Source organism: Porites lutea, chromosome 13, assembly GCF_958299795.1.
Source record: "Porites lutea chromosome 13, jaPorLute2.1, whole genome shotgun sequence".
Classification (NCBI taxonomy): domain Eukaryota; kingdom Metazoa; phylum Cnidaria; class Anthozoa; order Scleractinia; family Poritidae; genus Porites; species Porites lutea.
Genome location: NC_133213.1, coordinates 20,525,639 through 20,547,371, shown reverse-complemented (window position 1 = coordinate 20,547,371; position 21,733 = coordinate 20,525,639). Strand labels below are relative to the sequence as shown.

General features: G+C 38.1%; 3 protein-coding genes across 5 annotated transcripts; all 3 read right to left on the bottom strand.

Moving 5' to 3' along the window:
• Positions 1 to 1,555: 1,555 nt before the first annotated feature.
• On the bottom strand, positions 1,556 to 4,175 carry LOC140923085 (uncharacterized skeletal organic matrix protein 3-like). Its single transcript, XM_073373149.1, has 4 exons — positions 4,065 to 4,175; positions 3,720 to 3,838; positions 3,111 to 3,189; positions 1,556 to 2,700 (listed from the first exon to the last, which is right to left on the bottom strand). Exons 2-4 carry the CDS (start codon positions 3,747 to 3,749, stop codon positions 2,561 to 2,563), a joined length of 249 nt encoding a protein of 82 aa, XP_073229250.1. The 5' UTR covers positions 3,750 to 3,838; positions 4,065 to 4,175; the 3' UTR covers positions 1,556 to 2,560.
• A 172-nt stretch (positions 4,176 to 4,347) lies between these two features.
• On the bottom strand, positions 4,348 to 10,376 carry LOC140923084 (uncharacterized skeletal organic matrix protein 3-like). The gene is made up of 6 exons (XM_073373148.1): positions 9,771 to 10,376; positions 8,533 to 8,750; positions 7,197 to 7,323; positions 5,835 to 5,938; positions 5,257 to 5,420; positions 4,348 to 4,453 (listed from the first exon to the last, which is right to left on the bottom strand). Exons 1-6 carry the CDS (start codon positions 10,030 to 10,032, stop codon positions 4,411 to 4,413), a joined length of 918 nt encoding a protein of 305 aa, XP_073229249.1. The 5' UTR covers positions 10,033 to 10,376; the 3' UTR covers positions 4,348 to 4,410.
• A 3,160-nt stretch (positions 10,377 to 13,536) lies between these two features.
• Positions 13,537 to 21,494, bottom strand: LOC140923395 (uncharacterized). 3 transcript variants are annotated; one of them, XM_073373485.1, is made up of 8 exons: positions 21,324 to 21,494; positions 20,541 to 20,661; positions 19,780 to 19,883; positions 18,261 to 18,456; positions 17,608 to 17,736; positions 16,791 to 17,158; positions 15,252 to 15,810; positions 13,538 to 14,634 (listed from the first exon to the last, which is right to left on the bottom strand). In XM_073373485.1, the coding sequence occupies exons 1-8, from the start codon at positions 21,342 to 21,344 to the stop codon at positions 14,564 to 14,566; spliced, it is 1,569 nt and encodes a 522-aa protein (XP_073229586.1). In that variant the 5' UTR covers positions 21,345 to 21,494; the 3' UTR covers positions 13,538 to 14,563. The 3 variants fall into 3 exon arrangements, with proteins under 3 accessions (XP_073229588.1, XP_073229586.1, XP_073229587.1); XM_073373486.1 differs by having other exon boundaries at positions 19,780 to 19,877; XM_073373487.1 differs by lacking the exons at positions 18,261 to 18,456; positions 19,780 to 19,883 and having other exon boundaries at positions 13,537 to 14,634.
• Positions 21,495 to 21,733: the final 239 nt, after the last annotated feature.

The following is a 21,733-nucleotide window of genomic DNA, read 5'->3' as shown; positions in this document are numbered from 1 at the left end:
TATTGTATTTCGTTGCACAGGGACTTCTATTCCACGGCAACAATTTGCCATACAATTTCGACACTCTAATTAACTGGACAGTGCATTTGTAGATTGAGCAGAATTTCATATAAGCCATATACTTTTCGTACTCTGGTGTATGTGGTAGTGGGTATAGACCACAGGGTAAATAAGTTTTTAGAGAAATATACTAATCATCCAAGACCTTAATAGTCCCTGATAAGTTAAATAAAATAATTTCACTTCACGGCTAAATACCACTTGCTCTGTGATACACGCGAGATATTTTGCGGTAAATAAATGCCGTTTTGTTGTAAAATACAAATTAAAGTCACAGAATAAACGACGACAACATAAATATCAGTCAAGGATATGAGTTAGAATGGTATGCTAAAGCCAACAAAATATTACTTATAGGACAAATCAATTTGGTCTACCGAAAATACGACAGGTTATTAAACGGTGTCGGAAAAAAAAAATATAGAAATTGATAATTCATCATAGGCCTCACAGAAGCTAATATTTTTTCTTACTGGGGTACTTACTTGCTAATAATAACGAGGTCCTTCTCTCAGAAACTTTCAGGACTTGACCTCCTCTAGTCTACATGTTAACGGAATACCTTGGAAATGCATTTATTCTTGATAACAACGTTTTCGTTTGAATATTGTGTCATTGCTTAGAAACGACGATTTTAAAGAAAATACGTTTAGGTGACAAGTACAAATATCACCGCTTATTTTGAATAAACATTCAAACAACTTTTAAGCGACGTGAATAAACAATTCTGACTGACTGGTCATGAGTGACTTTACTTTGAGGTCCTGCACTTTGTGATAGTTTATGAACGCGGGAAGGGGGGAAGCAATGGTGCAAGTACTAGGCTTCGGGGCATGGCGTAGTGAAACAAACGAAATCAGCTTTTATTCATCCTGAACTTCAATGTGATTCTTTTGTTTTCTGCCTGAAGCCTTCGACCAAAAAATTAATTTTAATATTTGGAAATTGGTTTTTTCAAAAAAAATACAGTCATTATTCAGATAATTTAAATTTGTATTTCCCCTTTTTGCGTCGCATCTAATAAGAAAGAAAGACAAATAATCAACGAACCTTACATTAGCGGAGCGACAAAAAAAATGTAAACTTTGTTGGAGTGTTGCTCTTAACTTCGCTCTAAGTGTTATATTTTTAAAAGGAAAATCCAGCTGGCAAACGTTTTCTAAAGGTACCTTATATTGTAAAGTTGATAAGATTTCAGTTCTGATTTCTGATTGTTCCAATAGAGCTACTCCAGAAAGCATCATGGGGCTGGACTCCAGAGACACTCAAGGGGGGGAGGGGGACTCAAGAGAGGTCTTAAAAGACCCAGTTCTGCGGCACAAATCCATTTAGGCCAATAATGGAAGTGCCCCCTCCAACCTGAAATTATACGATGTAATCAGTTATCTCTATGAAACATTATTAGTCTCTTCAATGGTGTACACATTAATCAGGCATTTAAAAAAAACACACAACTTATTTTAAACTTATTGTTTATTTATAAGCAGTGAACTGGGATGTTTAAGACGTACATAAATCGCTAATAGTATCAGAGAACGTCGAAACATCCTCACTCGTCGATTCGTGCAATTGAACGCGTTAAAAAATGTTCAACTTCAAACCGTGAGTGCTCTGTATGGAATTGTGGAAGCTATACGGAGATAAATCCCCGAATATTATCTTATATAGAATAACGTATGGTCATCCTGCCTACCGATTTCTTGGAAACGAGACGACTGCTGCACTGCTTAATCAACGTCAATTCAAATTTGCTCTCGGTAGTCTAGAGTTCAAATCCTGGGGCACGCTTGTAAAATAGCTAACTGGTTCGCCTCCTATCAACTGGAATTGTTAACTTTGTCATTTTCAGTTTGAGGTATTTGTTTCATTTCCCTGAAAAGCCCCATAGGGGGATAGGATAATCGTGTATTACTGTCCGTATATAGGCACTCAAGGCGTGCAGACAACTACAGTGAAACCTCTATTAAGCGGACCCCCAATTAAGCGGACACCCTCGATTAAGAGGACACTAAGCCGGGTCCCGAAATTAATGTCTTAATTATATTTCTTTTTATAACGAACCCCTATTCACCGGACACCTCTATTAAGCGGACGCGGACACTGAATTTACAAAAGTAGTATTAGATAATGTCCTTGAAATACGTACTGTACTCGATAAATAAAGATAAATCAATACATTTAGCTGTCAATAAACTGTAGATTAGACCGAAAGTCTTGCACAAAGACTAGTAAAGCTTCCTTAGCTTTCCTAATAACATGGATCTTTATCATAGTACAGAGTAACCGTTGAAACTTAATCGTCAAAAAACATTGCGCCGTTTTTGCAAACCTCTATTAAGCGGACACTTGGGAAGGTCCCGAAAGTGTCCGCTTGATAGAGGTTTCGCTGCAGGACATTTCTAACAATCGCCCATCTGTACGTGGAGGCTAAAATTATCTGTCTTTCAGGTTAAATGCGATGATGTACTTTTCTCGTTCTTCTTTCGTGAACCGTCGAGTTTCAGATTTGTTTTGTCGATAATGCTCCTCCATGGCATTCAGTAATGTTATCATCGTAGTCATCATCGTCGGTGGACGGTGGTTCAAGAACGTTGTAATCCGGAGGTGGATTCTGTTCCTTTGGCACATTGCTGTACGTCCCTGAAAAATCATAGAGAAATGATAGCGTCCTTAAGCGTCGTTTCTTTTCAAGTCATTTTACACTGACATCATGGGATTTCATTTAAGGCTTATTTAACAGGTTATTGTTGTCCTGTACTTTTGTATTGTCATAATTATATTAGGTTTTATTAGTGCATGCAGCACTTCCTCTCTGTTGATTCTGTAAATCATATGATCACAGGCGTTAAGTGTTACAATTATATTTTGCTTGTTTTATTTTGGAGAATATCAACACAGGAATGAAACCTCAACTTCAATTCCCTTTACCATAATTATTATATTTTGCTTGTTTTATTTCTGGGAAGTAATTGAACATGTAGATTGCATTCTCGATTCCCTTTAAGAGTATCAAACGTGTCAGGTACTTGCTTATACTCTAAAATACTCACTGTCTGTCTCGTGTGAGTCCTTTGCCAGCGGATGGTAAGCGATGGTCCTTACTAAAATTGGTTCTTCATAGATTCCTTCCTGGAAACGGCAAAAAGGAGTCTGTAAGCGTAGGAAACCTTTTTTTCATTCTTGTAATTTTTAAGAGACGAAGGGGACAGGCAAGGTGTTTAATCGATGAAACGACCAGCACCCATCCCTAGTTGGACAACCTCGCCACTTTGACTAATTTGTTGAGAGGAGGGAACTCAGTAAAGATCTTGAAACTGACTCGTTAACTACGGCCTTACAATTGCAATGTGACTCTTCTAGTCTCACCCGCCTGCTCCCAGGAGTGCACCACTAAGGAATGGCGTAACTGACTGGTGATGCAAACAAATTTTAATACAGAATACCAGTTTTACTACAAAGCTGCGGGTCATCTTAGGGGAAGTGGGGTTGGGGGGGGGGGGGGAAAGAGTGCGCACCACCTGCACCCTCCTAGATTCACCCCTGAATCTCGTCACTCGCTATCGTGCGTTTGTTGTAATTGTCAACCTTCGTCTTGTCTGATCGGAACTACAATCGAACATACCATAGCGACTACGGGCTTGCTAATAGTAGTAACTTACCTGAGTAGGCAGAGGTGGCAGTGGACCCATTTTCAATGTCTTAGCCGCCAGGGTGTCAGTACCATTTATGTTTTCTGTACTGATTGACAGGACGCAATCCGAACTGTAAAACTCGTTGTCTGTGCGACAAAACAAAGAAAAGAAATCATTACAGCTGCCTTGAACGGTTCAATTTTACAGCCAGCAATAAAATGTAAATTATGATGTTTTTTTTTTTAAGTGAGCAAGGAAAATGCAAGGTTTTCAACTGCCGGAATTTACGTCAGCAAGTCTGCGTTTTCATCCTAAATGCATACGCAGTATCCAGAAACACCATGTCTCTAATATGAAGTGTTTGACACTTACGAAAAGATTCTGTGTTTACTCCTAATCGAGGAGGAGGACGAGAAGGCTCCTGTGAAAATAAATGAAACAATAAATGTATCAATACAAATATAAAATATACGAAGATATATATATATAAAATGACTAGATAAGTAAAAGAAGCAGAAACTATTATTAAGAAATTTTTGATGTACTCAGTGGCTTGAATAATAAAGTGATTATATAAATGCACATCAATAATTTCTTACCTCATAGGTCACATCTGTGAAAAACGAAAAAAGTAGAGATTATAAGATTTGGGTAAGCAGATTTTGTTATTTGTATTAAGTATTGAAGTTTCAGAGAATCGTATTAACTCATCAAATTTTCAGTAGTTCTTACTTGGTGCATTTCTTCTTTGATCTTTTTCCCTAAAAATTAACCGAAAAGGTAAATAAACGAAATAGAATAGAATTAAACGGTCTGTTCCTTTAAGCCCCGTGAAAACGGATCGTCAGCATTGTTGGTAAACAACTCCCAGTTTTGTTGGATGTTACATGTTACGCCCGTTTGCACACCCTGTTGTATGATGTTGCTTTTTTGGGGGAGTTATTGCTGAAAGTTTGAAACCGTTCAAAGTTTTGAGCCAACATTTCTTTTGTTCCGTGATCGCCGAAGCGTAGCGCTACAATGTTGGATCCGTTTGCACAGCTCTTCCAAAATTGATTGGACCACGCATGCGCATTGCACATGGTTTACAAAGTCTAATGGGTTGTATCCTTCCCACCATGCACTGCAGGTCCCAACAGTGTTGGGAATTATTGCAACCGTTTGCACACCACTGCCAACACAGACGAAAAATGTTGGGAGTTGTTGCGTCCGTTTGCACGTAGCTTTATTGCAGATCTTAAAACTATTCTTCCTGTGGCCAGATTGGGGAATAAAGAATCCTAGGCTTTGGAATCAGAAATTCAGCTCAAGGAATCTGGAATCCAGCTTAAGATTAGAGTCCGGAATCCAAGTTCCACCGACGAGGAATCCGCAATCAAGAATTCAAAGCGTGGGATCTGTAGAATCCAAGACTGTCTTGGATTACCTTTTTTTTGTTAGAAGGGGCGAATTATTGAGCGATTATTCTTTAACTGTGATGCCCACTAAACAAAATAAAGGTAATGCAAATTCACTCAGATATGATTGGCGTAAATCATGTTATATTATAATGACTATGACTTACGTTCCCTCGTTACGTCTTTTCTTCACCATAAGCAGTAAAGTAACAAACACCAGTACAATTCCGAAAGCTAGTGACACTGTCACTCCAGCGACGACGGCTCCAGTTTGCCTTGCCTCCACCTTTTGTTTGGTGTTTGCTGCTGGATCCAGAACACCGTTGTTTACCTTAAACAAAACATAAGTCTTAATCCTAAGACCTTTCAGACGGGCTTTCTCATTGTGAGAAAAATATGTCTAATTACCATGGGAAATTAGAAAACTAAACGACGCAGAGTTTTAAATGGTTGCGTCTTGGCTTTTTTTTTTCATTGTGAGGTGACAATTCACATTAAGGTTTATCATGTGGGTAGCTTTGAATGGGTCTTCTTTAGTGACCATGGCTTCAATTACTCAAAAAAGGTAGAATATTTGCTTAGAATCAAATGTATTTGCCTAAAATTTTATCGATTGATTCAAGTTTGGCAGTTATGTCTATTGGAACAGCGTACATAGGAAAGCCATTTTTGTAAGGGAGTAAGGTTTAATTTCTGGATAAAGTTCTAACATCGCACTTTCCTCAGTTACTATTTTAATTCAAACCTTTCCATCCGAGTTGCCACTCGGTAGTGTGGGACTTGTTTCTCCTCCTGTAACACCAATTCCCCCATCATTGGATCCCAGTGGAACCAAAGAGCTTGACAACACTGATGGAAAGATCATGTGAAGATTAGGGCAAGTTACTTTGCTCATTGTACTGATAATTTTAAGCATTGATAATCAAGATATTTGGTTACCCTGATAGGATTGTCGAAATTTATATGGTGGGTAAAGTGTCTAGAAGGGCCTGAAACCTATCCTTATTTCATCATCATCATCATCATCATCATCATCATCCGTCATCAAATTAAACTTCGACTGCCGTTGAGATGGACGGGAGAATGTCCAAGCGCTGGATATTTTCTCCATTGTTCTTCTAAAAGTGTATCTGTGCCTGTTATTTCTCGAGATTGTGTTGGGGTTGGCAGAGGAGTCTTCTTGCTCTTATTTCGCCATAGTCTCTTGGGAACGAAGGATGTTCTTTGGCATTGAAACAGTGGCCTGTATTAAACTCCCGTTTGTCCCAGTGTCGAGGCGATAGATGGATATACAGACTGAACTTCTCCATAAGTCTATGCTCGGCCTGGTAAGATGGTTCTTTTTAGCTGGCTCGGTTTTGAAGAACTTTCCAGCCCCCAAATCGTAGCTAGTCCATGTTTCTGTTAGAGAGAGTTGATTGTTCCCCTAAAACAGCCATGAAAGAAGCGAGGGATATGTGAAGGCCGTAATGAACTTTTTCTTGCCAGAAAATCCTTCACGTTGTTCACAACAGATGTCCCAGAATACCTGAAATCGTCTACCACTTCAATGTGAAAGCCGATTCTCAAGAGGATAGGTTGTTGCTTCACTTCATCCTTCAAAATTATGTTTTTGTCTTCCTTTAAGCATTAGAAAGCTGACCAACATAATTTGATGACTTCTTTAGTGACGAGCCTGACAGCTCTATCCTGCATATCTTACTGCCAGTGTTCTGCCAGCGGTGAGATTCTTGGTGGTGATGCGGTCAACCGATGTCTCGGAATACATTATCCACGTGTTTGTGAACAGGTGTCCATACTAGGGGGGAGAATTTTTCAGCAACTGGTAGAGTGTACAGACATAGCCAGCCTTAGGTAGTGGATTAAGAGCCCCTAAAGAACTGCTGGCTTATTACCATTGAATATTTTACTCCAGAATTCTGGCCTTAATAAGTTGCTGTTGGCCGTTTTGTAATAGAAAGTTTACTTCTGGCAACATGTGGTAAGGGGATCAGATACTAGCACCATCAGAGTTGATGCAACTTGATACATTGACACAAGTTAAAATACAGAATGAAGCAAACCATTAAGATTGGTGGAACTCAATATCTAAATATTGATATAATACCTTCGTTAGTTGTTGTATAGTTTCCTTTTGACTTCATCAATACGCAGCTAGTAATGCGTGCATTTTGACACGTGAACTCGAACTTTAAAATCAGTCCAGTATACTTTGCGTCGAGACCCTTATCCCACTACAGATGATAAGAAGAGAAAATATAACAGGGGAAAATGAGAGCATCTTCTCTATAGCTTTATAAGACATAAGCTATGATTTAATATTGTCTATTACCCTTTGCCGGAATTTCAACTAAGACGTTTACAACTTGTCCAGCTAGAAGCTGCTAGTTTTGTCCTGAATAAGTATGTAAATGACATTAACGATATTGTTAAGATAGGGTGGTTACCAGTAAGACATCGAAGAGATTTCCACGCTCTCAAACTCGTTCACCAGGCTTTGTACTCCCCGAGCTGGCCGTCTTACGTACCACTAGATACAGTAAAACATCTGCGAGCTTTGCGGTCAGGAATAGCAACAAGATTAATTATACCAATGGAGAGGGGCACCTTTTAAGACTCTGCTGCCAAGTTATTTAATGTCCTTTCGGCAAATATTAGAAACTGTAGCGATTTCAAAGTATACTGTAGGGAAGTTAATGGGTATCTACTAAATAACATTTGTAAGTAGTTTGTAAATTACATATAGGGTTGAATTACTGTTGCTAATCTCTATTACATTTTTATTTTTTATACAATATCCTTTTATAGTCCGATATCATTGCTTTTTATATTGTAGATTTCAATTTGTTTTTGTAGTATATTATAGTTTTTCATTTTTTATATTGTAGTTTGTAACAGGTGAAGAGCCACTAGGTGTATACACTGTTAATAAACCATTATTAAATAATATTATTATTATTATTATTATTATTATTATTATTAATTGAAAGGTGATGGTGGTGGAAGAGGGCATGGAATAAGGCTTAAGTGTGCCCTAATCAAATGTCAAATTCTCTTTTTGCTTATCACGCATAAACCAAAAAAAGGAAGGATAATCTCGTAATTTATCCAAGTCACTTATGGTCCATGTCAGGCACCCCTTTCATAGGCTTTTTGAAGCTAGTCCTAGGAACGTGGCTCAAAACCACCACCCTGGACAGAAAAAGGCGCACTGGGACAAGACAAACAAAGTTAGCCACCATTTTTAATGATGTGAGATCTTTGTTTTGCTTTCACCGTCACATGACACCTCCATCAACTGAGGTTACTTTTAGACGGATTGTAATTCTTGACAATGAGTGTTTAAAATATACAGAAAACGAATTTAAGTTAACACGGTTTGAAAAGTTCTTTATCACGTATTTTCATGTACAATTCCAGGGTTAAACGTTGATATTACACACCTGCAAATTCAAGCTCCCTCTGTCATTGGGAACGGCTCTTATGCTGAATATATTCCGTGGTCCCGCGATCCACTTAATAGAAGACAATCGATAGTACCATATGCTGTTTTGCACTATTCCATTGCACCCCGGATTAATAAACTGAAGCTTTCCTGGTTTTGTTACTTCCTTGACGGGCAAGGGGAAATCCTCGTTAAGTGTATTTTCTATCTGACATCCTATTCAAATAAATAGATGGGTAAATAAATAAATAAATAAATAAATAAATAAATAACGCAGTGAATCAGGGTTAGAGCATATTCATTGGCCCAGTTGTACAAAGGCCGATTTACACTGAAATTTGGCTTCATGAAATGAGTTGATAGAATCAACTTGTCACCACTAAAAAAACGATTATTTCACCCTGTACATCTATTGCATGAAGGTTAAGCTATGGGTGATCTGGTAATGTTTATAATTCGGATATATGTAGACAATGGGCCTAAATCAAAGCTTTCGTAGGGTGCAGTCCTTTGAAACATATCTTAGTTGCATTGGTTTCCATTTTGACACACGTACATGTATTGACTCTCTTGATGTGTTGCTTAACGGCAACAAAAATACGAGAAATGTTCCTGTTTATCCAAATTCATCTCATTACCCAAAGTGGTGCTTTTTATTGCGCGATACTAATTATTTTACGAGGGTAGTATGATATTCTTGATTTCAAAAATAAACAGATCCATACATCTCGATAACGGTCGAAACTTCAAGTAACTCTTTAAATGTGACCTGAGCTCTACCATCTTTTATTATTGTTTCCTTCCTGGGTATTCAAGACGCTTGTCATAGATTACTACAAACAGTGTTGTTAACTATATCGCCGACAGTGTTTCTCCAAAGGATCAGTGATCTTTGACTGAGGACAGATGGGTTGGAGAATTATGTTTCTGTGAGAACACTTTGTTCTTTCATGATCAGTTGTGATGAAACTGTTTTCTTTAAGAGGTCACAACGATTTATAATTTTTGAGACTCACAGATTCAAACGTTATTGAAAACCATGCAACTTGCACTGAGTCAGTACCTCACAAAAAGGCAGCACTAGTATTTCAGTAGAATTTATTTGGATGGTCACACTAATTAAGATTCTTATGACCCACAGATTAAAGCTACAATCATCTGGTACTTAAAGGATTTTATAATTTTAAACTTGCCATATTCAGCCTTAAAAATATATACTTAAAACATTCAGCTTACCTGTATCTATCTCGTCGTTAGTCCTACATACTCCTTCAGACATGACATAGTTCGGTGTGGCGTAATTGCACTGGCAAAAGCAACAGTCCGTTGTCCAACAAGTAGCAGAACGAAGGCTTCCACATAAAGCAGGGACACAATCCGTGTTAGAAAACTTGTCAACGTCTCCTTGTCCTAATGGATCGGTAGAGCGGATTACGGTAAAACTGTTCACACCGCTGATAAGTACCGAAACTACGATGATCCAGTTGTAGGCTGGCATTTCTATGAATTTGCTTCACGGATCCCCTCTTAACTGTTAACGTTGTCCAAGAAGAGTGTTCGAATAAGCCGTTCCTTGAAAGTCGATGTTTCAGAGAATATTGTGTTTACATAGAACTTAGCTTTTCTGTGTGGTTCTAGATGCGGTTTGCAAGAGCATAGTAATTTTCTTCACGTCGATTGACTCGAGCTCCCGAAGAAGATCATTGAAGTTCAGTTCAGATATTCAAAAAGCACTAGGGTTCGCCATCTGCTTCAAGATGAAAACAACTCCAAAAAGCTTCATTCATGATGGGAATTCATCCTTTTCTTTTTGCTCAGTCAATATCGGTATCCATGCATCTACTTGTTCAAAGGTTGTTTTTAAAGTTGCATGGATACTAAAGCAAAATTTCAAAGCAATATTATGACAATATTGATGAACAATCTTTTTAAAGAAAGCGATTTTGGCGCCTAGCCATTCTAGGCACGTTATCAATATGTGTCGTTGTGATCAAGGGAGACGAAAAAAAAAAAACTTTTCTGAAATGAAATAAATACAGTTTCAAAATGCTTTTTAGCTTCTCTTCTATTCGACGCAAACAGATGATTCGAAAATTTCCATATTTTTTATCGCCATATTGAGCCTGTCGTCACTTGAGAGAACAGCTGCTAAAATCTTGTCAAACGCTGATCACGAAATTTAGTTTGGGAGAACATAGAAATAATAATTACTTTATAAATGCCGTTGATAATTAAGCTTTTACAATGAAGTGTTTTACATCGATTTTCTCTACCAAGTCGTTATCATTTTTTCAGTTTTCCTCTTGCGAATTTTTGCCATTCTTACCCTAAGAGGCAAACACTTTTACTTATAGTGAAAACCTGGAACTGCGATCTCGATAAATATTAGTTCATAAAAATGGCCCTGAGTCAACACAACGTTATCAACATAAAAGGAGATTTAAGGTTTAGATAGAGTTTGTTAACTTTATTGTAAAGCCAACTTTCTAATTTTAAAACACTCCAATAATCGTTAAGTTAGTCAGATGGGCGCATGATCTTCGTTATTCCACATTTAAGTCAATTGGTCATTTGCCACTGATCTGACTCATTAGTTTCTCTTATCGAAGCGGAAAAAATCTGATAACATGAACACAAAGAAAAAAAAACTGAGCATATATATAGGGAGAGCAGTAACTGAAACGTTGTCAGTTCTGCAGACCCTAATATCGAGAACGTGAAAGTATTTCATGTTTTCTTGGGAAAAAACATTCAAAGTGACAAAACCATTTATGAGTAACAGACTCAAATATTTCTCAATATCTAACATAACAATTTAAAACTTGAATTCGCACGCTCTAATAACGTCACATGCTTTTTCATTCCGTCCCAAATGCCGGATCCAGACCATGAGATAAGGGGGAGCTGTAATCTAGATCCTTAGATAAGGAAACGGGAAGGGGGGGGGGGGCGGTCTCCAAAAAAATTTTTTTAGGCTCTTCATGCCTCAGTTTGGTCCAAAAATAAGAGGGGCATCCCCCTGGCCCATCTTCTAGATCCGCCACTGGTCCCTACGTAAATATATGACTGCACCACTCCTGCAGGCCCCAGTTGTTCAAAAGCTGGATAGCACTATCCACCGGATAAATCAGTATCCGGTGGATAGAGATTTCTCCCGTGGATAGCGCTATCCACCTTTTGAACAACTGGGGCCTGGTGGTTTAAAGCGGGGGTAAAAAACTACTCCTGGCCACAGTATTTCCAAAGTTGGATAGCGCTATCCACCGGATAAATCGCTATCCAGTGGACAAGTATTAGGGAAATCAATTGCGTTATCCACTGGATAGAGATTTTGTTCGGTGGATAGCGCTATCCACCGTTTGGAACAACTGGGACCTAGTGTGCATGTGGGGAATTCACTTTATAATAGAAAGCAAGAGAGAGGTCCCAAATTGTCTTTCAAGCTCTGGTTTCTGTAAGGGCTCGTTCAGCTTCTCTGTTTTTAGCAGACGTGCATTCAGTTTAAGAGTGTAGGGGCTGGAGGGGGAGAAAGAGATACGCCCGGGCGGGGTGGGGTGACTTAGCGAAATACACAATGATGAACGAAAGGACCCGCATCAAAAAAACAAACTAAGAACTTTTAGGAAATTTAAACTTACCCATGACTACCAAAATTACCTCACAAATGTAAGAAACATCAATCAAAGAGTAGCAATCACAAAGCTAAGATTGAGCAACCACAAACTAGCAATTGAAACTGGACGATACGTTAAACCCTATCAACCAGACCAAAGAATCTGTCCATTATCTAAAACTGGAATAGAAGACGAGGAGCATTTTTTGATGAATTGCATAGCCCATAGGGATCCTAGGAGAGAGCTGTTCAATACGCTAAAAAAGGAAACTAATCTTATTCTTGACTCTATGACTCCAAGCTCTGCCTTTGCAACGTTGATAAGTATGAAGCAAGGAGAGAAAACGCAAAAAATTGTGGCTAAATACGTATATGATCGCTTCCGCGAAAGAGATAGACGCGTTTAATATAACCTTGTTTAATAGTTGTATAAATTTTACAAATGTACACCTCTGTAATAACTGCACGAAAATCTTTATTATCGTTGTAAACACATGCGTCTGTAGGCGCTCTGTTGATAATAAAGCACTTATCCTATCCTATCCTATCCTATCCTTAAATTATAGCCGCTGTATTGCAAAAGATAATCAGTTATTTCCGCAAAGTCCAGTTGAAAATTGACCACATAAGAGTGGACCCCGCAAGTTTTGATATAGCCGCATCCTGCCGTGGGAAAAACACTAACTAAACGCACTACCGCAAATTATAAGTACCAGCTGTAATTTTCAGCCACATCAAAGGCGCTGTGTCTCGGTTGGTTAGTTCATTTTGTTTATGTTTACGCGTCGTTATACGCTATATGGAACATGGGAAATTTCTTGTGAATGAGAAAATCACAGCTTCGTGTAAAACGAATATGTCTCCCAAGCATTATATCAAACGTTACAAGCAAAAAAATGAACTTTGAAAAACTGTTATAGTTTTAAAAAATTGCAAACCTTTTTAATCTTCTTCTAGTTAGTCCATCCGTGCATCATTTTGTGTTTTTTGTGTGATTTTAACCTTCTTTTTAGCGCTTTAAGCGATTTCCTTCTTGTTTATGTTTCACTCAATTTGTAGCAGTTCCCACTATCCGAATTTTGATAAATTTTGTCACCCAGCTCCTTTAATCCCTTAACATAAGCACGGATACATATTTCATTACTATTTTGAGAAAGCACTGACGACCACCCTTCCCCCCCCCTCCCCATGTCCCCCCATTCCTGCTATTTTCTCTTATGACTACTCGTACTACAAAAATTATTAAACGCTATTTCGGCTGTGATGAATGTATAATGACTGTAATAATAATATTGTGAATGTAAAAAAAAATATTATATGTAAGTATGAATACTTGGAAATACAAAATTTATATAATAATGCCCTTCTGGAAATAAATTATGTATATATAATTGCTTTAACAACCAATATAGCTTTAAAAGCCTAGATAACGTTGAAATCGAAATGCATTATATACATATTTCATTTGAAGCTTACTGACTTTATACGCAACAGTGAAAAGTTGTTATCTTGTGATTGGAATTTCTTGAAGTGTTTTTTTTTTAGTTTTGTTTACTTTAAGGTAAAAAAAATTCTCCTCTTAAAACGTTGTTGAGCAAATATCTATAATTGCCTTTGGAAATTTGCCGCCCATGTATTCACCTATAGCAAAATACAATATAAGTCACAAGAAAAATAATGTTTGATGTTTTTATTTTGGTGCACGCTTGACGACTTCCACAAATGAAAATAAGCAGCATAATTTACAAATATTGGCTATATTTTTTTAGCTATATTTTTAACACAATAACTTTGTTCAAACCGTCATTAGGACAAGTAGAATTTCACATGGTCAACGAGTGCAACAATTCGAGGGTATTCGCTTCGCTCAAATGCATATTATATCGAATGGATTTCAAATATAATTTTTCGAAAAATTTTTGCTATCCTGAAACACTATCCTTTTCTTTTAAAAAAGGCAATTTGATTGTCCACGACTTTGAATAAAGCCACATAACTTTAAACCACCATCATTTGTTTGTTCAGCAAATTTACGTGCATGTTTTCTCGGTGATGGAAAATGTGGAAAAAGAGAAATCAATGCGAATTCTGCACTAAAAGAGATGGATCAGCATACGCTTTCTAATGTGGATGTGAGTTCTGAAGGGTGTTAGGCCAGGAGTTAGGCACTGAATCCACTAAAAGCTTTACAACACGTTTCACTCCCTTTAAAATGTCATCTTGACAAGACTTAAATTGGACCTTTATATTTGCCCTATGGCTTTATCCTTTTTAAAAGAGATATTTTGAAAACCAGTAAACTAGAGTTGTCACTCCTCCAATATTTTATGTCCTCGCAGGGAAATAGTAACGCGGACCGGTTATTCAATTCACTATAGTGAATTGCACTGCCATCGCTCATCAGACTTTAATCTCATTACTCATCATGATCACCATGATCTTCATTTTCATCGTCGTCCTCATCATCACCATCATCAAATTTCTTATCTGCAAGAAAAGTGTGATTTTAATGGAATTATTAAATATTTATTCACAAGGAGTCATGATAAAAATCTCTTTGTAAATCGCCCTAGATTGAAAGTAGAAACTTCATGTTTGGCATTTCAAATTCGTTTTTCGATCCATAGTACTTAAGTAGACAAAGTACTTCATGTAAAATTTTGCGAGTTTATGTCTTGAAAATTCTATTTGTTATATATTCCCATAGAGACTTGCTCACTAGAGAAGTAAGTTCTGAAGTAATGAATGTATAGATAATAATGATAATAATAATCATAATAATAATAATAATTATTATTATCATTATTATTATTTTGATAAATGTATTGCAACCAAGGGTCAATTGAGTAAAACTATTACAAGTATATTAATTAATTTACAAGTGCAGCTATCATTTTCAGACACCAAGACAATGGGCTCACTTGTACATGTAAGTTACTCTTGAAATTGGCACAAGCGAGGAAGTCTTTTCAATAATTCCAGAGTCTTCCTCCACTTTTCGAACGCATTAAAAGAGATCACAAATATAGAAGATCTGCGGGAACAGGCTTGCAGTCTGTTTCTCTGGCATCCAAGCTAAAAAAAAATCAGTTCAAAAGACTTACTTTCACTCGTTTCCAGCTCCTCCAAGACATGGTATTCAGGTCCTTCTTCATCAATGTTTGGAAAACCACTGCAACCAGATTGATCTGCATAATCTGAAACCAGTACGCTCCTTCTTTCTCCCATCTCAACATATTCCTCGGGATCGGTTCTTCTCCCCGACAAATGTCCCTCGTTCTCTCCTGATAAGTTTTCATAACATCCAGCAGACAGAGATTTATACTCTGAACCGCCGTGTCCAACATCGTTTCCCTCAGTGGGTAAACTGTTCTTTACATTCATGTTTTCTATGTCTTCGTAATTTTCATCAGTATTAGCTAAAGATGTTATGACTTGGTCATATGGTTGTCTTTGTTGTTGTTGCAACTGATGTTCACTTAAGGCAACATCACTGAGGTCGCCAATAGAGACCTGAACGATAACCTGCTCGGTGTCACCGTGAGAGATTCGGAATAGTGTGTTGGGTTGCAAAGGTTCCGTGTAGTCATACTCATAAATTCTTTCGGGAGGAGAAGCTCCTTCCATCAGCATATATCCTGTGTCACTTTCCTTAGGACAAGACTGTGGAGAAAGAAAATTAATGTTCTCATTAGTGAATTTATTACCCAAATGCAAGCTAATTCTTTTCCAGTGCGGTCGTTTCCTACTTGATCTCTAGAACTTAACGTAACAATTCTACAAGAAACGCCGTCAACTAAATTTCCTTCGTCCCTGACTCTTTTGCCGTCGGGAGATTTAACTTGGGAAAGGACAGAAGAACTCAACTGGACTCCCTAGGCAAATGGTCAGAGCTTTCTGTACGCACGCCGCCCTGTAAAAGAATAGTTTCCTGAACCTTCCAATTATTAGAACGTTATGAAAATTGATTTTTTTTCTTTCTTGTGGCCCCTTCGCTCGCCACTCTTTTGAAATCAGAGATCAACCTGTCACTGCTAGAAAAAGTTCATCAATTACCGATAAAAAGATGCCGTAAACAAATTTTCAACAAAGAATGTTAAAACCTAGCCGTGTCGAGATGAATTCTTGAAGCGTGCAGCTGACGGTAAACAAGTAAGAAGTTAGGCTTCGATGCAGCTTTCATTCCAATTATTTTATTAGCACGCTTTAAACGCTCACCCGAAGTCTCCAACTCGCCCCATGTGAACTAAAGGTTCCACGAGATGATTTGCGACGACTATTTTTAGTGCAACGCAGCGTTGCAATGTCGGAAAAATGCTGTAACCATTCGAAACTATGTCGCAACAATGTTGCAACGCGGTGTTGCGCTAAAAATCGTAGTTGCGAATCTTCTCGTGTAACATCACCTTAATCCAAGACAGTCTTGGATTCTGGATTCCATTTTGTGAATTTTGGATTCCAGTTAATGGATTCCCGATTCCTTCTCACTGAAACCTGGATTCCGGATTACTTGAGCGGAATTCCGGATTTAAAAGTCCAGGATACCGTACTTCACAAGCAAAACTTCCCTCCTTACATAGGTCGACCAAAAAAAAAAAAAATAAAAAAATAAAAAACCTTTCAAGGGTTAAAAAAATTCTTACCGTTGGATTTCTTTTCAGGGATAAAGACTGGTATTGTTTTTGAGATGTTTCATCATACAATGAGACATCTGCTTCAGGCTTCTCTTCATTGTCATTCCTCTGCTGTCCGCTACTTTCAGTAGAGGCCACCGTCTTTATAAGCTTCTGATATGGAAACTCCTCCCCTAGTCCCACAGTTGGTGAGGCGATTGGTGCGCTTACATCACCTTCAGGTGGCGGTGTGGATGTCACTCTTGTAAGCAGTCGCTGATAAGGCAGGCGAGGTGGAGTTGCTTGTGTCGATTGGTTGGTTTGAGTGGGGTTACCACTGCTGTTCTTTGACCATATAACAAGCTTATTGTCTTCGCTTCTTTCGCACCTGCGCTTATCTAAAGGGATGGTAAAAATTTATATTGTAAAATAACTTGCAAACGAATGCTATATTTGTAAATACAGCGCAACAGGCTAGCAAAGACATGATCAACGTAAGTCCCACTCTATAACACCTGCTTGCAACCCCCCCCCCAAAAAAAACAAACAAACAATAACAACAAAAACAAGCAAGAAACAAATAAACAACAAAGAAAAACAAAGAAAAAATGAACATCTCCATTGTTTAACACTCGAGAACGCTTTTATCTACTTATCTTCCTAGCATGTATGCAACCACAGGAACAAATGGCCTGTTTTGGTCCAACCTACTTGCAGCTACAAGCTCATATTAAAGACCATTTTTATGATATGTTTTTTACCATTATTCCTAAGCCGTTAACAGCCTTGTCAAATTGAATAACATGTGTTTTAATAGCTGTGTAGTTCATGGTAATATTTGACTTACCCTTAGAAAGAGTGCTGCCTCTGTCAACAAGACAGGGATAGTGAACATACTCGTAATCATGCATGGCCGCATTCTCCTCTGACGTGTGCTGCGCATGTTCAGAAGAAACTCGAAGAGGGCGGCGAGATACTAAAATGAATCAAAGAAACCTTAGAGCTTTAAGGGGGAAATTAATGTAGGTGTTACACCACTACCTATTCTAAAAACATTAGCATGCTTATGAAACTTGACAACGCCCTGATGATGAATAATCGAACTAGTTTATTTAATAAGCCAATGGTATGAACATATTGCTTTCGCTATAATGAGGGGCAAAAGTGTTGGAGACTTCCATAAAATGGCCCCTGTTTGCATAGTGGACAAATCTATTCCATCATCTTTTGTACCACAACCCACTCACCCTCAAAACAATATTGTAATTTAAAGCCTCATGTCTTCATTCAACCACAAACAACATTGATTCAGGGGTGGGGGATTTACGGCATTTAAACAGAATTACGCAATCACGTATGATAAAATGGATGAAATTGTCAGCGATAAAAGCGCGCGTTTTAGACGAGTGTAGCAACTACTTTTGTCTCTGATTGTAGCTTGTTAAGGGAAAAATCTTAACCTTAGGGTTAACACCTAAGATCTAAAGTTTAATTACCTACCTGTTCTTTCAGGTTTGCGACAATTGCGTCGACATTTCACGACTATGAATCCAGAAATGACGCTACCAATAATAAGGAGGAGAGCTGACAGACCAAGGCATGTAATAACCCATATTTCCCTGCTACTTCCTTTAGAGTAATCTTCTGTTGGAAGTGAGGTGTAACGTACTGATACTGTCACAGAGCCTCGTGTTGTCTGTGAACAAAGAGAAAGTAAATATCAAGCTTTCTCCAACGTATGCTTGATATTATGGTATTTAACTTTAAAGACTGTATCCCCGGGGGAGGGACGGGGTACTCAGTGAAATTTTATACGGGGAGGCTCCGCCCCAAGTTCAATCCTTAACCTTTCATATTCTTGGTTTTCGCATGAAGCCACTAAAATTCAAACTACAAACTATCAACTAATATTTATACAAATTTTCGCTCTGAAAGGGTTCTTGGTTTTGTGATAGAATGCGCTTGAATTTCTAGTCTATTGCGTGACGCAAAAAGAGCTGTCATGTAGGTTAAGAAAGTGACGTATTAATTTTGCTATCCGAACAATTCATGTATTAAAAGAATATTACTTTGATGTTTTATGAGTTCTTCGAGAGATAAATTCAACGTTTTGTAGCAAAACATGCGCGGCGACAGACGTTTTTGTTGGTTTCCGGCCGCCAAATTGTGCCCATCCGGTTGGGCACCAACATGGCGTCTCCATACAAATCTCTGTAAATTTGGATAAAACATTTCTCCTGATATCTCGTATATGAAACATCTCTCTGTCCTGAATCTTGGCGAGGTTCTTTTCATATTTACCTCCTTTCATTTCTTTGCAGATTCTGGACTTCATCGATTGAACGGTTTTGATTTTAACTTCGATCAATTTTGAAAGACGTGACACTGAAAATCAGCAATACCATTTTTGTCAGAAAAGGTAACACATTCGTATACCTTTCATTGACAAGTGGTACCCCTTTCGCAAAATAGTTGAGAACGCTGTATTCTTTTCAAATGCTATAAAATATAATGCCTCGTCTTCTAAATATGAATAAACTACTAAACCACGAAGTTTTCTCGTATTTTTCACAGCCCTAAAATGCGCCTGTCAGCTCTTTCAGGTACTTTCACATATTGGAATGACAGATTTCCCTCCCCTTTTGTATATTTCAGGGAGTAAACTCCCTACCATTTCATTAGTACCAAACGCCTGAAAAAGGTGCCCCCTTCGGGCTGAGCATCCCCGTAAAGGCTATTAAAGGGGTAAACTGCCCCCCCCCCCCCCGGCTGTCCCTGATTAAACTGCTGGGAGATTTCTTCCCTAAGTGTGCGCTCTAATTGGCTATTTCGGTATCACGTGACATCCAATAATGAAACTGTCAACTGTCACAAAACTCTGAGCGGGCAAAATTGCAAAATCTACGTTACTTTTACAAACCGAAGCGATAGGGCATTTTGCACGCGAATCTTGACCGCTAAGGTTTATATGCACTTTCAGAAATTCATACAAATAATAAAATGAAACAGATTAAACAACCTTATTCAACTGCTCTTCGTCAAGCCTGGCCACTAAAGAGCCTGTGCCTGGCTCTGAGGATGGCGTGACTATTGTCGTATATGTTGGAACTTCATGATCTATGATTGAAAAAAAAGGACGTTCATTTGAAAAAAGTACGGTTTTCGTTTTACAGGTTTCATGAGCAGTATGACTAATCCGAAGGTAGTAATTAAAGTAAGGTTATCAAGTTAAGGTCGACTGCGCGACTTACTTGTACCAGCTCTTTTCAGAATGATCTCCTGTGCCTGTAATACAAACATTCATTTGCGTCTTGTGTGTTTTTATCATCTAACCCCGCCATTCCATCATAGCTTTGTAACCAACTACATCAAACGTGAGTGAGTCAATTGGCTCAGTTGATTTTATTCCACAAGAAAGTGGCTGATTTTTGCTGAACGATTTTAAATACATCAGGTTGCCTTGTGAAAGTTTATAAAGATAGCACGTGAGGACAAGAATTCTTACCTAGTTTCTCCAAGACCTACACTGAGTGGCACAGACTTTTCATGCGCGGTTTCTTGTTTCGGTCAAGTCTTTATGATGACCCGCGTTTCGCTGCTCGTGACTTCGGCCTTTGTCCGAAGAACTGTCGGCCTGCGTCCGACACCGAAGCATAGGATAGGTTACCCAGGGTTTCCAAGACCAGAAATTCTTCTACTTGTTTTAAAATAAAATATCAACTATATAAAAAGGGGAGATCTTATCACCCTTTCAAGAGCTGTAAGAAAAACAATACTCACAAACGTGAGTTCCTTCAGCTTTAAGCATGACACATCTGTTGTCTGTCTTCCCGCCATAAGTGCAGCGAACTATTACTTTGATCAGCAAGCCTCTGTAAAATGGTGCTAGATGTCCATTCCACTACACAGAAAAAGACAGTTATGTTATTTTCCCCTACAGCAGAAACCTTCTCAACACCAGTATAACTGCCCAAGGTCAATTAGTAGACACAAGATTAAGAGAAACTTTGGAGCTGAATCTTTAGGTAAAATCCCAAAGCATAACAATTTATGTAAAACGAAAGCCACCAAGCCATATTCTATTCTATTCTATTCTATTTGCTTCACAAATCTTAAAGTCTGCCAATTCAAATGTTAGCGAGTAGTATAGTATTTAAAAGCTCTTAGCATCTTATTTGAGGCTTTTTTTCCATACAGGGTGTGGTCGGAGTGCATCATCTATTCTCATGAGAGGGGATTTAACCATACTTTATACCGACAGTATTCACGTGACCTGTCTTCTATCACCTTTTCTTATCTCTATCTAACCTGTCCATAGACCTCGTATTTCCCTTTAGAGGTCTAGTCGAGCGCGCGTATGGAAATGGGGTTGGCTGGGTAAGGAGAACATAGTCGAAAGAAGAAAAAACCAACGTCTGTGTACAGGCTAATCTTTATCAGATATCTGACGTTGACTTGATTTTAACTCAACCCTTAATCGCGCATCGCCATATGTCTTATCATTTAATTCAGTTATCGCACCTAGCGTTGACAAGCTAATCACTCTTAGGTTGCACTTCCTACCGTTAGAAATGTTCGTAACATATTCTTTCCAGCCCCATTGTGTCTTGTAGTGTTTGACGAGAAGGTGTCATATGAAGAGGAAATCCATGAACCATTATAATAATATTTCCATTCAGATACTTGTAGATGCTCACAGAAGCCATCCGGTTTTATTCTCGCTTTTCCGTCTGTATGAAGATTTAAAACTTGTAATTTCTCAGCGTTGTAGCATTTCTCTGTAGAAAATTAAATTTTAAAGTTACTTTTATTGGATGAAATCAACTTCCAGTTCTAGTTTTTTTTTTTTTTTTTTTTTGCATTTTGGGTGGGGGCCCTATGGACTAAAGGAAGTGCTAACTTAATTAATTACCAGTTTCCTAGTCCAAGTTCCTTTTCTTATAAAAAAAATCATGGAATTTTCCTGTTATCAA